The sequence below is a fragment of the Cololabis saira genome, chromosome 17, assembly GCF_033807715.1.
Source record: "Cololabis saira isolate AMF1-May2022 chromosome 17, fColSai1.1, whole genome shotgun sequence".
Lineage (NCBI taxonomy): Eukaryota > Metazoa > Chordata > Actinopteri > Beloniformes > Belonidae > Cololabis > Cololabis saira.
Genome location: NC_084603.1, coordinates 8,860,154 through 8,873,647, shown reverse-complemented (window position 1 = coordinate 8,873,647; position 13,494 = coordinate 8,860,154). Strand labels below are relative to the sequence as shown.

General features: G+C 38.4%; 1 protein-coding gene across 1 annotated transcript in view; it reads left to right on the top strand.

Annotated features, from left to right (window-relative positions):
* The first annotated feature begins 1,311 nt into the window (after nucleotides 1–1,311).
* macrod2 (mono-ADP ribosylhydrolase 2) overlaps nucleotides 1,312–13,494 on the top strand; it is a 445,260-nt gene continuing 433,077 nt past the window's right edge. The window contains exons 1-2 of the mRNA XM_061745838.1: nucleotides 1,312–1,531; nucleotides 7,777–7,878. Of these exons, the coding sequence (XP_061601822.1) occupies nucleotides 1,495–1,531; nucleotides 7,777–7,878 (139 nt within the window). The 5' untranslated portion in view covers nucleotides 1,312–1,494. The remainder of the gene's footprint in view (nucleotides 1,532–7,776; nucleotides 7,879–13,494) is intronic.

The following is a 13,494-nucleotide window of genomic DNA, read 5'->3' as shown; positions in this document are numbered from 1 at the left end:
TGGCTGGGAAACACTTTATAGGATAACTTTTAGACATGATTCAAAATTGAGCTGAAGCATGACTTCAATGTATTTATTTTCTGCCATTATACTGACAATGTCAATACACCCACCCAAACATTCCCCTCTCATTTGCAATGGTTGAACAACACTGCAAACTGGATATGTTTCACACATAATTTTGGATGGGGTTCGGAGTGGCTACAGCTTGGATGAAAGAAAATTTCCACTCTCAGATAATGTCAGCAGTTTCAGGAGCAGATGGGTCTGGACCAGAGCAGTGCTAACACAACAGATGACAGAAGGTGGTCTTTGGAACCAGCCTGGCATGACAGCCTGACTTACTGGTCTGATTTGATCTATCCTGTGAGCTACTGTAATCTGCCATGTATATGAACAGGACACCATGGATAGATACAAATTCAATGAAAATAATTAGTTATCATTAATAATATCACTAGTCACATCATCAGAGCTGCTCTGTTCAAGAGAACCAGCAGGTTCTTGAGAGGTTTGGGAGCCAACATTACAATTAAAATGTACTACAGCTTTGGATATAATTATTTCCGTTTTCACAGGAATCAACGTATTAGAAAGTGACTTAAAGTGGCTGCAAACTATAGTCCTGTTGTGCCTAGGGTTACCAATCGCCCCTTTAAAAAGGGAATCGTCCCGTATTTATAAACTAAAGTAAGCGCCCCGTATTACTGTGAGAGTCAATAAATAGTCATAAAATGCCAATGGAAAATGGCATTGAGCTGTTGAGTTATTTTTGTTTTTGTTTTACTACAACTGTAGCAATACAGTCATGGCCTTTGAGGCACAAATATATTTACAACTTTTCTACAGACTTTCTCTTTGCACTTTTGTTATTGCACTAAAAATGTGCACTATTACAGAATGGATGTTCTGCTTGCTTTCTATTGTTTTATATTAATTTATACAATTTTAAGTTAAGCAGGGCAGGTTTCTGTTTAATAAAGACACTTATTTTATTCAGTTCATTTTGTTATTTTGTATGAAAGTGAATTGATGGATAATAATTTGTTTTCCATGTGTCCATGGCATTAGAAAAAATGCATCCAATTCAATTCAGGTTCGAGTACAAATAGTTAAAAAATTGTTTCACTCACAAAAAAATGGGCTAAATAAATTCACCACGCCAGGAAGGGGTTCCTGCTGCCCTCACTCAGCGTTTTCCTGCCGTGATTGACTCACAGAACGGACCAATCGCAGCAGCACTTCCTGGTTCGTAAGGACCAATCGCGTAGCCAGGATTCGTACACATAATTTACGGCGCACTCACGGTAGGTTGATTCGACTGAGGTGCATAGAAATTTGACAGCTTCACAGGTGAGCCGAGCGTCCAGGGGCCGCTTCACTTTCCCTTTCTCTTCTCATCTCCCCCTTTTTCTCCCGGGAACTCTGTTCACTGTGAGCCTGGGGTTGCCACAGTCAAAAAACAACCATTCGAAGTCTAATCACTCCGGCAGCATGAGCAAAAAGAAAAAGGACTGGAAGACTGAAAAAGGTAAGGGTTGTTTTTTTTTTTTTTTTTTTAGGGGGGGGAAATAAGGCTATCATCACATATCCATGGCAGAAAGCATTAATTCAAACCATACCAGCACACTGACAGAGACTCCATCTGCTGTTTGCATATTTCTGAGATACTACTTATCCTCCAGGCTGCTGGGTAATACCGTGCGGTGCAGATGTTGTATGTTGCGCCTCTGCCGTAATGCATGTCTGACATTCGCAACAACATTGTTCACACAATGCTTTCTCTCTCTTATTTTAGGTTTTAGTTTATGTGCTTGCAAATGTCATTGTGTGAACTGCTGAGGACTGCTAACTAATAAGGTTTACGTCTTCCACCTGTGTGATGCACCAGTAATAGCTCAGTCAGTGAGTTGCAAAACAAGCCTTTTCTGCAAAGATGCCCTTGTTGCAAATTACACTTATGTTACACAAAGCTATTGTGGGTTTAATGTAAAATGTAAATATTTGGGCTTTATAATAATAGAAAAGGCTAAACATCCGTTGTTTTCCAAACACACAGTGAAAGTGGCATGCTGTGACTTTTGCTTACTTGATTTCTAATTATTTTTTTAATTTAGTCATATGGGACGGACCTGTTGACTATGAAAAGAGCAAAACATACATTATATATATATATATATATATATATATATATATATATATATATATATATATATATATATATATATATATATATATACAATATTGACTTCTTACTAAGCTACAGCTTTATCATATTTTGGTGTCATGTCAGGTTCAAGTCAGGTGTTATTAATAACACTGATTAGTGATGATTCATTTATCTCATCCCATAGAGGTTTTTAATTAAAAAAACAACCTAACAATATAGTTTGAAACCATTTAACATGAAATATGACACAACTGTTTATAAAGATATCTGATTGAAGATATGACATGTCATATCTGTTCAACAGTGCTTAATATAGGAGAACTGCTGTGTAGGCTATATACAGTAAAATTGGTTAATTATCACTGCACAACAATGTCAGACCAATTGCCACGTCTGAATATATCATTTAATAAATAAAATAAGTCATGTATGCAGTTGTCGTTGAAGTGTGTTTTGGGTTAATCTGAATATGGTACAGTGCCCCCCACCCCAAATCCAGCCAAATCCTTCTGATGAAGCTCCTGTCCAAAAACAAAATGCACAATAATAATGATAATGATGAGCTGTATTTGAGAACATTAATACATTGGTTATCAAACTACTCTCAGAGAATATTATAATTAGTTTGAGGCAACCACTTCCAGTTTGAGCAGGTAACAGCTAGGACTGAACATCAAAGTAAATCAGATTTCACATTCTGGACTGCAATATATCCCTCTAGGTGCAATTGCTTTAAGAGGAGATCAAGGTAAGTCAAAATGCAAAAAAAAAAGAAAAATTTGAAACCTAAAGAATTGAATATGGTTATCTTTTGAATGGTGGTTTAGCCAGGTACAAGTTTAAAAGCAGGGTAAAATTATATTGCATAGTAACTGCATAGATTGTGTGTGTGTGTCATTCAATTTTTCAATTAGTTTTATTATTAATTTCTAAATGGACTAATCTGAATCCAAATTAACTTCCTGAAATAATATTAAACTACACAATTTATTATGAAAAGTAACATGCTGTTTTGTGATGGGCATTCCCAATTCCTTTATTTTTTTCCCCATCCACAAAAGTTACATTCTAGGATGTCTTTGTGGCCACCCGTTTCAAATGCTATCAGTCCACTGAATAGGAATTTATCATGTGTAATCAGAGCCTTGAATGGTGTGAGTAGATGGGATACTGTCTACCCGGTAGATTTTTGTCATTATTCTTTGGGTTGATAATGGCTTTCTCTATGTGGTTAGAATTTGGGGTTTAGCGTGTTAGTTCCCCCATGACTTCGGTGCCCACACACCCTGGCTGGCGTTGGCGAAAGGGCCTTTCTGTGTGGAGTTTGCATGTTCTCCCCGTGTTTTTGTGTTCCCTCACAAAAACATGCACACAGTCCTGGGCTATAATTTGGGGTATAGGTTAAGGTTAGGTTTAGGGTGAGGGTTAGGGTTAGGTTTTAGTGACAAAACATCTACTGAGCCTAAGTTTCGTTTTCAATAGCAGTAGCTGGGTTAAAATACATACATACATGTTAAACAGGATTTGTGTGTTATGTGTATTGTTATGCATGTGCATGTACATAGGTATGTATATATAAATAGATGTGTGCACATTGGGTATAGATTTATTTTTATAGATTTCTTTATTTTGTGTACATTCAGTTAAATACATTAATTTCTTTGCAACGGATTCTGTATGTTCATGTGTGTGTATGCATGTGTGCATATGTATGTCTATTTGTAAATAGATGCATAAATTCATACTAGATAGTAGGGCTGGGCGATATGGACCAAAAGTCATACCTCGATATTTTCTAGCTGAATGGCGATACTCGATATATATCGATATTTTTTCTGTTGCATAATTGGGGTTTCCCCCAAAGCATTATAGCATAGCATCTCTGTTAGCTTCTTTTTTTCTGAGGCAAACCCTTAAAAAAACAGTCAGTTTTAATACAAAGCCTCGTGCCAAATGTCACACAGGTTCCTTTATTAACAGAGGTCTGCACAATATCAAAATGTATAAAACAAATGAAATAAAAATAAACTGCCTGCATATATAGAATAAAATGCTTCTTGAATAAAATAAAACAAATATCCCTTTCCTGCATAACAATTAAATTAAAATACACTGTGCAATTAATACAATGTAGACAGTAACAGGCAGACTTTTCCACTGAGGTTGGTTTTGACATGTCAGGAATTAATTAATAAATAAAATGAAAAATCAATTCCTCCAGTCATATTAAGTCATATTTATCTTGACTGCAGATCTTTTTTTTTTAACCTCTTAATGAAGGTGTAAAAGCTGTTATAGGCAGAGTATCAAAGATAACCGATAGAAGGACGAGATGGGACAAAAAGTGACAAAAGTGTTCTTTTTTTTCCCCTCTCGTGTTGTCATCCATCCATCCATTTTATCCTTTGCAGGGTCACAGGGGTCTGCTGGAGCCTATCCCAGCTCATTACAGGCGAGAGGCAGGGGTCTATCACAGGGCCACATAGACAGACAATCAGGCACACCCACACCTGCGAGCAATTTAGAATAATCAATTAACCTATTATGCATGTTTTTGGACTGTGGGAGGAAGCTGGAGTACCCGGAGGGAACCTACGCAAGCACAGGGAGAACATGCAAACTCCACACAGAAAGACTCCCGCCGGGCCAGGGAGTCGAAACAGGAATCTTCTTGCTGTGAGGCAACAGTGCTAACCACTAAGCCCACATCTTCATCTTTATGTAAATTTCCTTCAAATTTGATGAAGTCGCTTGAAATTTGTGTTAAAGATTTTCCAGTACCCAGCTCGTGAGCTGGTATAGGCTCCAGCAGAGCCCCGTGACCTTGCACAGGATAGGACGGGTACAGAAAATGGATGGATGGATGGATTTTTCAATACCAGTTCTGAAACTTGGGCTTTGGGTAGTTGTCTTTAAGTAAAAAAAATAACAATATATATTAAGTTATTAAAGAAGATATCTATTAAAATAAGAAATTATAGACTGTGCAGCCACAAACATGTAAATTAAAAAGGTATTTATGTTGTATTATGACATTTTAACTGAATAGAGGTCAAAAAGTCAATGATAAAGAAGATTGCGTGCAGTTCTTGTGGATGTGGAACATGTTCAGTCTGATACTGTTTAGAGAAAAATGTTTCAGAGATGTATTTCTGACCTGACATTTGTGTCACATTTGGAAACTGTAGACTGGGTTGAAGAACATATTGCAGTTTTCCTGGTGGGCTTTTCCGGCCTAGAATAATGTCATATTACTAGCACACACTAATGCTGGATAGCATAGCAGTCCAACAACTCATGTGCCACTGCTTCTCCTCCTGGTGATTCAAACAGGAAGCATATGGCAGTATGGTATAACTTCCTGAGCTGGCTCTTAGAGCGTCAAAGAAGAATTTGGATTCTGTTTATAAAAAATATCAACGTTTGAGGTGCATAAAAGTGAATTCTCGCAGATCTTGATATCTTTATTTCCAGCGTAATCATCAAGTATTTACAATGTTTGTATTAGAACCAGAACAACTCTGTGGTGTTTTGTCTAGTCGAGTAGGCAACTGTCACGGGTGTAGGATGAGGACCCAAATGCAGGAGGCCATTGTAGGCAGGAGTAACTCGTGTCATTAAAGCACAGGAACTAAACAGGGGAACGGTAAGACATTGTATGGCTCAAGATGGGGCGCCGGAAATGCAGACGTATGTGTAGTCTTTGGGGGAGACGAGACACAGGTGTAAACACTCAGGGAAGATTGGGCAAGGGAAGTCACGTTAACTTAGCTTAATAACCATGGTAACAGATTTTCAAAATAAGACAGGACCCTAACTAAACCTGAAAGCCTAAATCATGAAAGCAATGTGAAAAGAAAAGAATTTCAATAAATATCCACAAATAAATATCCTCACTGCATTTAATGTAAACCTGACTTGTTCAGGGAAGTTGACAAAGCATAAGAGTGTTGTATTATTTTAATTAAATAGGATTAAACCTTGGTATTCCCTTGAACGGGATGAAGAAAATGGCTGGTAAAAGGGAGGCCTGTGTCTCTGTCCTTGGCCTGCTGCCTGGATGGATGGATGGATGGATGGACGGATGGACGGATGGATTAAACCTTAACTTTTTATTTGTGTTAGGAAAAAAAACCTTGTAAATCATAGTTCCTTTGGCAAGGCAAGTTTATTTCTATAGCACAATTCAAGAACAAGGTTATTCACAGTGCTTTACAAAGACATTCAAACATAAATAAAAAGCTTGATTTAAAGTTTAAACAAAAAAAAAAGAAATACAATAAAACAGAATTTACAGGACATCTTTTCGAAAAATTGGGTTGAAAAATAGTACAGAGTTCCCATGAAATAACACACTTTGCATTTAAACTGTTTATTGTTTATTTATGTCTATTATTTAAACTGTTTTATTATTGCTATTTTCTTTTGGCCACTTTTTTCTGTCTGCAAAAAATGCTAACCAGTTTACTGCTCCTTTTTGTAGTTTAGTTTTCTCTTGACAGAACTAAAGCGAGTTTGATGTTGTTTTACTGTCAGTGGCAGTCAACAGACAGGCAGGATTAACAAGTTATACAGGATGTTAATCAGCAGCTGTTTAATGTCAGAAAATTGTGCTGGAGCTTGTGTTCAAACCTAAGAAATAATTAAGCAAAAGAGCATCCATTTCCTGCAGACAGATCAGTAAGAACTCAAATCTCCTCATGCAAAAGATAAGAAATAGCAGAATAAACAGTTCTTTGATGTTTGGTTATTCCAATAACTAATGCAAATTATTTATCCATCCATTCCATTATCCTGTTTGGGATCACAGGATGTTGAAGCAAACTTTACTCCAAATGTTACTTTGGGGATATCAATCAATTTCTGTAAAGTGGTTTTGCTTTGACGTACTTAAATAAAGTAAACGTCACATAAGACTTTGGCAGTGTAGGATATAACAAGAAGAAAAAAAAAGTATCTGAATTAAATTCACCTTAGCCAGTATTGTGACCTTGTTCTCACCTCAGACAGTTATGGAGACCCCTGAACAGCCACCTGGACAAGTTATAGTCTATATAACAACCATAACTAAAACCATTATTTGTAATCTTGTTTGTGGTTGAATACTCTGTCCCAGACTAGGGCGAACAGCCCCACCAGTGTATTGCTTGAAGAATCCCAATTGCTCCTCGGTTAACTTCCTTACTGCATTTTCCTCTTTGCCACCTGACAGAGAATTATAGTGCATGAAGTGGATCACATTATTCAGAATCAGCCTATTAAGGTTCACACGTTATGCTGTATACATCATTACAACTGATGATGTTTGCAGTAACACCAGAACGGTGGAGGAAGAGTTTAATTATAGAGCAAACCTCAATAAAGATAAGACCTGCAATTATTGCTGACATGGGTTGTGGGCATAAGTAGCAGGAGAACAAAGGGATAATTCAGGGTGACATTAAGAGAAGAAGAGAAACTGACCATTCACTTAAAAGACATTTAATTGAAACATCTGTGAGTTTAACAGCAAATGAATGTTACACTTATTACATGTTACACTTTTAGCTCGTCTGATTAGAACAGGATGGTTTTTCACTGAAATTTGTGGTTGCTTTCTCCCGCAGAAAGACTGCTCCGTCTAGATCGGGAGGAAAGGCGCAAGGAGTATCGTCGTCAAGATTTTATTCCTCTGGACAAGATTCCAACCTGGAGAGAAGATAACAGATGTAAGAGAGAACTCATATTTCTTGGGATGGTGAAGGTCTTTCAAATTGGTTATGGGTGATAAACTTGAGGAATTAATTATTTTTGTGGGGAAGGGGATTAACTGAAACCTGAAACTGTATACCTTTCTAAAATGATCTATTTTATTTTATTGTTATACACTTCTACAGATAGTATTGTAACCCATTAAGTTACATGAGCATAAAAACATGTTGTTGCTTTACTTAACTCTTTAGGAAATGGCTACAACAGAAACAGCATCTGCATTTTTCACTCAATAAACAAAATCTTAAAGGTATTTTTTTCATGTTGAATAGTTACTAATGTGAAATCAAGTGCAGCAAACTTTATTAAATATACTATACATTTCGCTACAAATAACTACCAGCAAGCTTAACCAAATTAGTGATGTTATATTGGATAAAGAAGACAGAGTTCAATGAAGCAAACCTTTTTAGGAACATTATAGTTTAAAAATCTGATTCATCGCCAAAAATGTTACACTATCTTCAATTTAAGATAACTTGTTGGTTAAACCTGTTGTCTTAAAGTATAGCAGTTGCCAAGCGACAAGTTGGACTTTAAAATGCATTGCAAAGTTACAATATGTAAAGTGCTGTGTTTCTTGAAAAAAAAAATGTATACAAGATTTCTAAGGATTATATTCAGTGTAATCAACAAACAATTTCATTTAGAAAAGGTTCCCAAATGAGATCTATCTTTTTAAAATGCTATTTGGCAAACCCTGACGTGCAAGAGCCACATAGCATGGGCAAAATATGGCCTGAAGGTCACATGTGGCCCCTGGAAAATCTCAATCCAGACTCCCTTAAAGAAAAATAATACAAGAAAAATTATTTAACAAAAATATGCAGTTTGATAAAGATTATTTAGGTGACTGAAAATAGGCTCTACACTTTACTGTATAATTGCCATTGTACTTAACTACAACAAAGGTCACTTTCTACGTTCATACTAACCTAACGCATTTGTCTGCAGTGAGAGATTAATAATTTAGCAGTTATGATAGGAGAAGCTCTCTTGGAATGAATGGTTCAGAAGCAAAAAAAAAAAAAGTTAACACAGGACTTCGTTCACTATTCATTATGAGTATTGATCCTCTGCCAGTTTATTTGATAAGTGAGGATCACTGTGTTCTAGAGCGGTGTTCTTCAACCCTGGTCCTCAGAGTCCCCTGTCCTACACGTTTTAGATGTTGCCTGCTCCAGCACACCTGGCTCAAATTAGTAGGCCATTGACAGGCTAATTAGCATCGCCCTCTGCAGCAAGTCTAACAAACTGACACTGCCCAACATTAGCCTCTATAAAGAGTTTAAGGTCAGCCGTGCGAGGGAAGTGCTTCAGTTTTAAGGAATTTAAGGATTAAGGGATCCAGTGATCCGTGAGTTTCCCGTGCTGACATTGAGGTGAGGACTGGGAGAAAACGGATAACACAGGAAGCAGTGGACCAGGCAGGATCAAGGCTTCACCACAGAGCACTGCGGGGATCTGTGGCTTTCCAACAACTCTCTTTAGCATGCTAAAGGGGAAGGAGACGCAGGAACTGGTGCAAAAGAAGGTGAGACCTGAAGACAAGGAGGAGTGTGGAAGCCAGGTGGTAGGACTGAGGCAGCAGGGTGATTGGACTAGATGAGAACAAATCCTAGATGGGACTGAGCTGTGGAAGGCTGAACCTCACTGCATTAAGTTAGTACATGACATCCTCCCCAGCCCTTCCAACCTCTTCTTTTGGGGAAAGACAGAAAAACCAGTATGCATCTTGCATTAAGGAAGAGGAACCCTGGAGTACATCCTCAGCAGCTGCCCCAAATCACTCACTTAAGGTTGCAACCGTTGGCACCACAACCAGGTGCTGATGGTGGTTGCCTTATCCATCTGTACCGTCCGCCATCAACCAGAACAAGCACTTCAAGCCATCAAAACATCAGATAGCATTCACTCAACCCGGAGAATGTCCCAGTTCCCTGGCAAAAACCTCTGCCAGGCCTCCTAGGAACGGCACATGACTGGCAGATGAGGTTTCCAGAATCTATCACTTGTGTCTGCCTCCGACCAGACGTCGTACTGTTCTCTGAAACATCAAAACCAGTGGCCACACTTGAACTGACAGTGCCCTGGGAGGAGAGGAGGGAGGTGGCCAGTGAATGAAGGAGGGGTAAAATATGCAGAGATGATGGAAAAAAATCTCTGGTAAGTGGTCCTATCAGAAAAAAATATTGCCCACCATTATCCTATTGGGATTTCCATATGGGTACTTAATGAATTCGAGCCATCTCTGTAATGCCTCTCTGGTTTTCCCCATGTGTGCTGTATGATAATGGTTGCACCGATGTAATAACATTGTTTTTTGGATGACCAAAAATAAACAAAAAGAGAGGAAAAAAAAAAGAAAAGCAGAGCTGAAGAAGCCGGTGACTGATGAAAGTATACAGCATTGATATGTTTATAGACACGGATATAAGGTATTTTGGACCACTCTTCCTCAGCAAACTGCTTTAGTTGTCCCAAGCTTGAAGGATACCTCCTACATACACCAGTTTTCAGAACTGAATGTGTTTACAGTTTGTGAGCGCCATGCCAGTGAAGTCCAGTGCTTTTTTTATTGGTTTAATTTTTTTTAAAATCTACTATCATTGGGTTCTTTTAGCTGTATGTTTTTGGCCACTATCCCGATGGAAGACCCATGACCTGCAACTGTGGCTGCACTATCCTGGTCAACAGGGGTTGCATTTTCTCACCACACCCAACATCAGGTTGGCTATGCTCCCACAGCCCTAATAATGCCAAATTATATTTACAGCCGAGATCATAAGAACCTAAAACTGTTTGGAAATGGTCTTATAGCCTTGTCTCTTAGCATGCTTTTCTATATTTTCTATTTAAGCTCCTCAGACAATTTTCTCATTTCTCTCACCGCAGCTTTGCAGGAGTTATGAAGCATTGTTTCTGTGAGTTGAAAGGTACAGACAAATTTTTCCATATCCATAGCAACTTTTACAATTTTCTTATTTACACAACCAGCACCAAGGATTCCAGAGCAATCGTCAGCACAAAGATGGCCTTCTTTATCACTTCGCTCAGTTTCTTAAGTCACTGGAACTAATGTTTCTGCCCCAGCAGAAGGAAGAAAGAAAGAAAACTCTCCACTACACACTAATTAATGGTGTGCAACATCCCACTGCAAATAACTAGGCTCTAATATCTTCATGAAGTACAGTGTGATGTCCCTTCTTATACACAGTCTTTGTAGTGCATCACCAATCCAGTCTGTTATCCAGGTGAACACTTGGGTGCCTCTTCTCTGGGATGGCAATAGTGTTCATCTTACTCATTTCCTCTTAAAATTCACAGACATTTTCCCTAACTTGTTCATGTTAAAGATTCCATGGTTGTTCTCTGTACTTGTCTTCCTATGCACCACTGACATATCTAACAGCAGCAGAAAAGAGTGAAGAGTGGTTATCACCCTTTCAAATACATGACTCAGTCTCACAGTGATCTGACAGTCAGATATTAACTCAGGTGGATGCGTCTACCTGTTCTTTTTGGAGTTTCTTATATAGCAGTGCAGGGTGATTCATGTTAAATGCAGTGGGGAGAAAAAAATGAAATCTGATCATCTCAGTTCTGTTCACATCTTCAAGATGGAAAACGCCTCAGTGAATCAGGCAGATTATGACTTTTTCAAGTTCAGCCCCATGACTGTAAGCGAACTGCAGTGGGTCTTCTGAAGTTTTTAATGGCATGCTTTTGCAGGCTGATAAGTCTCTCTAGGACTTCCATGACGTTAGATGTTAGGGTGACTGATGTACAGTTGTTGAGGGCAGATGGATGAGATTTTTTTAGGTCTCTTTTATTTTTTATTTTTTTTCTTGAAACAAGACAGGATGTCTTCCCCGGCACTGAAAGCTTCTCCTGGCTGAAGGAGAGCTGCAGACTCCCTCATAGCTGGTTTATACAGACCTTCAGGACTTCAGGGCTGACACCATATGGACCTGCAGCTTTTTTAGGGTTACAGTCTCTCCACCTAACTGCTAGAGGCAGATGCGTGGTTAGTAGAGAGATTAAAATCAGTGTTTCCTTATTTTGGGGGAGGTGTCGGTGAAGCTGTGTCAAGATCTATTACTGAGGTTTAGGGTGACTGTGGAGTTTTAACAGGGAAGCTGTATGTCCACAGAGAGTGTGAGGTCTGCATGGCTCACTGCTGTGGAGCAGAATACCAAATATCCTCCTGTGCTGAACCTTTTTAAAACATGTTAACTGGTTATGATTTAATAACTCGGGCCCACGATCTGCTTGAAGCTATTGATCTTTCTCATCCATGACCATTCGTTCTGCCTGTTGTGCTGCTGGGACCTGCTCTCCAGCGTTTTCCCTGCAAACTCCTTGCTCTCTCTCTTAGCTTCACTTTCAGCCTCCATGCACACAACTAAATAACACTGCTTCTCTCCTTGGAGGCCATCTTTTTCTTGTTCAGCAGCTTCTCTAAGTCACTGGTGATCCAGGGCTTGTTATTGTGGAAGCACTTCACTGTCCTGGTGGGGTTGCTGTTCTCCACACAGAGGTTGACACAGTCTGTCACACTCTCAGTCACGACCACATTGAGCTTCTATGCGTAAATCTCACAGATTACTTTGAAGCATCATTCATATTTTCTTTAGCTTCATCTGACCACCTTCTCACAGGTTTTTTGGTCACATGGCACCTCTGAACAAGGGCTGTGGAAGTGGAGGTAGCAGATTATTGTTTTGTTTTTTTTTGCTTGAAAAAATGCAGAGGAACTGCATGTGTCTGATATTTGACAAAAATGTGGGAAGGGTGGAATCGTAACAGGCAGAGAGGGGCAGATGCAAGGTCCAGCGATTAGCACGAGTGGATTAGGGTGTTGCGTGTGTGTGTTGTCAAAAATTCAAATTTGAATTTCTGGGAATAAAATATACTGTAAACTCAAAAGCAAACAGTTAAATATTTGGGATAAATGGACTCTATAATCAGTAAAATATATTTTGTCTTTTATCCTTTTCCTTATCATTTTTTATAAAAACCAAGTTGAGAGGCATTTGTCAATAATATGTTCCTTCAACCACAACTTGGTGAAATGCATCTCACTCCAGACAGTACTTGGGCTTTGGGAAGCAAAGCCAGCTGCTCTTACATGTTGAAGACTCTCCTGTCAGCATTGTTGCTCATCATAGCAGATATTTATTATAATAATAAATATTATATTATCATAAAAGATATTAATATTGTAGTAAGTAGTAGAAGTGACAAAACAAAAAAGAAGTGTCAAATAACCTGGGGAGCACAGCTTACACACACGCACTACTCTCAACATTGGTGTTAATTTTATTTTGACAGGCTGTGGATATTTTTCAGATATACCTACTACCTTTTACAATTTAAGTAAGTGCATGTCAATTATATATAGTAAAGATAAAGAGCATGAGATGTTGTATGCAAAGCACACAGATCACGAGAGCCAATAAAGAAGAACTTGCGTCTGGTTCAGACTCAAATGGAATAATAGTTTTGTCATTATCACTACATTTGACTGAAGACTTAGTAAAGTAAACCCTTTACAAAACTGCTGTGCTGAT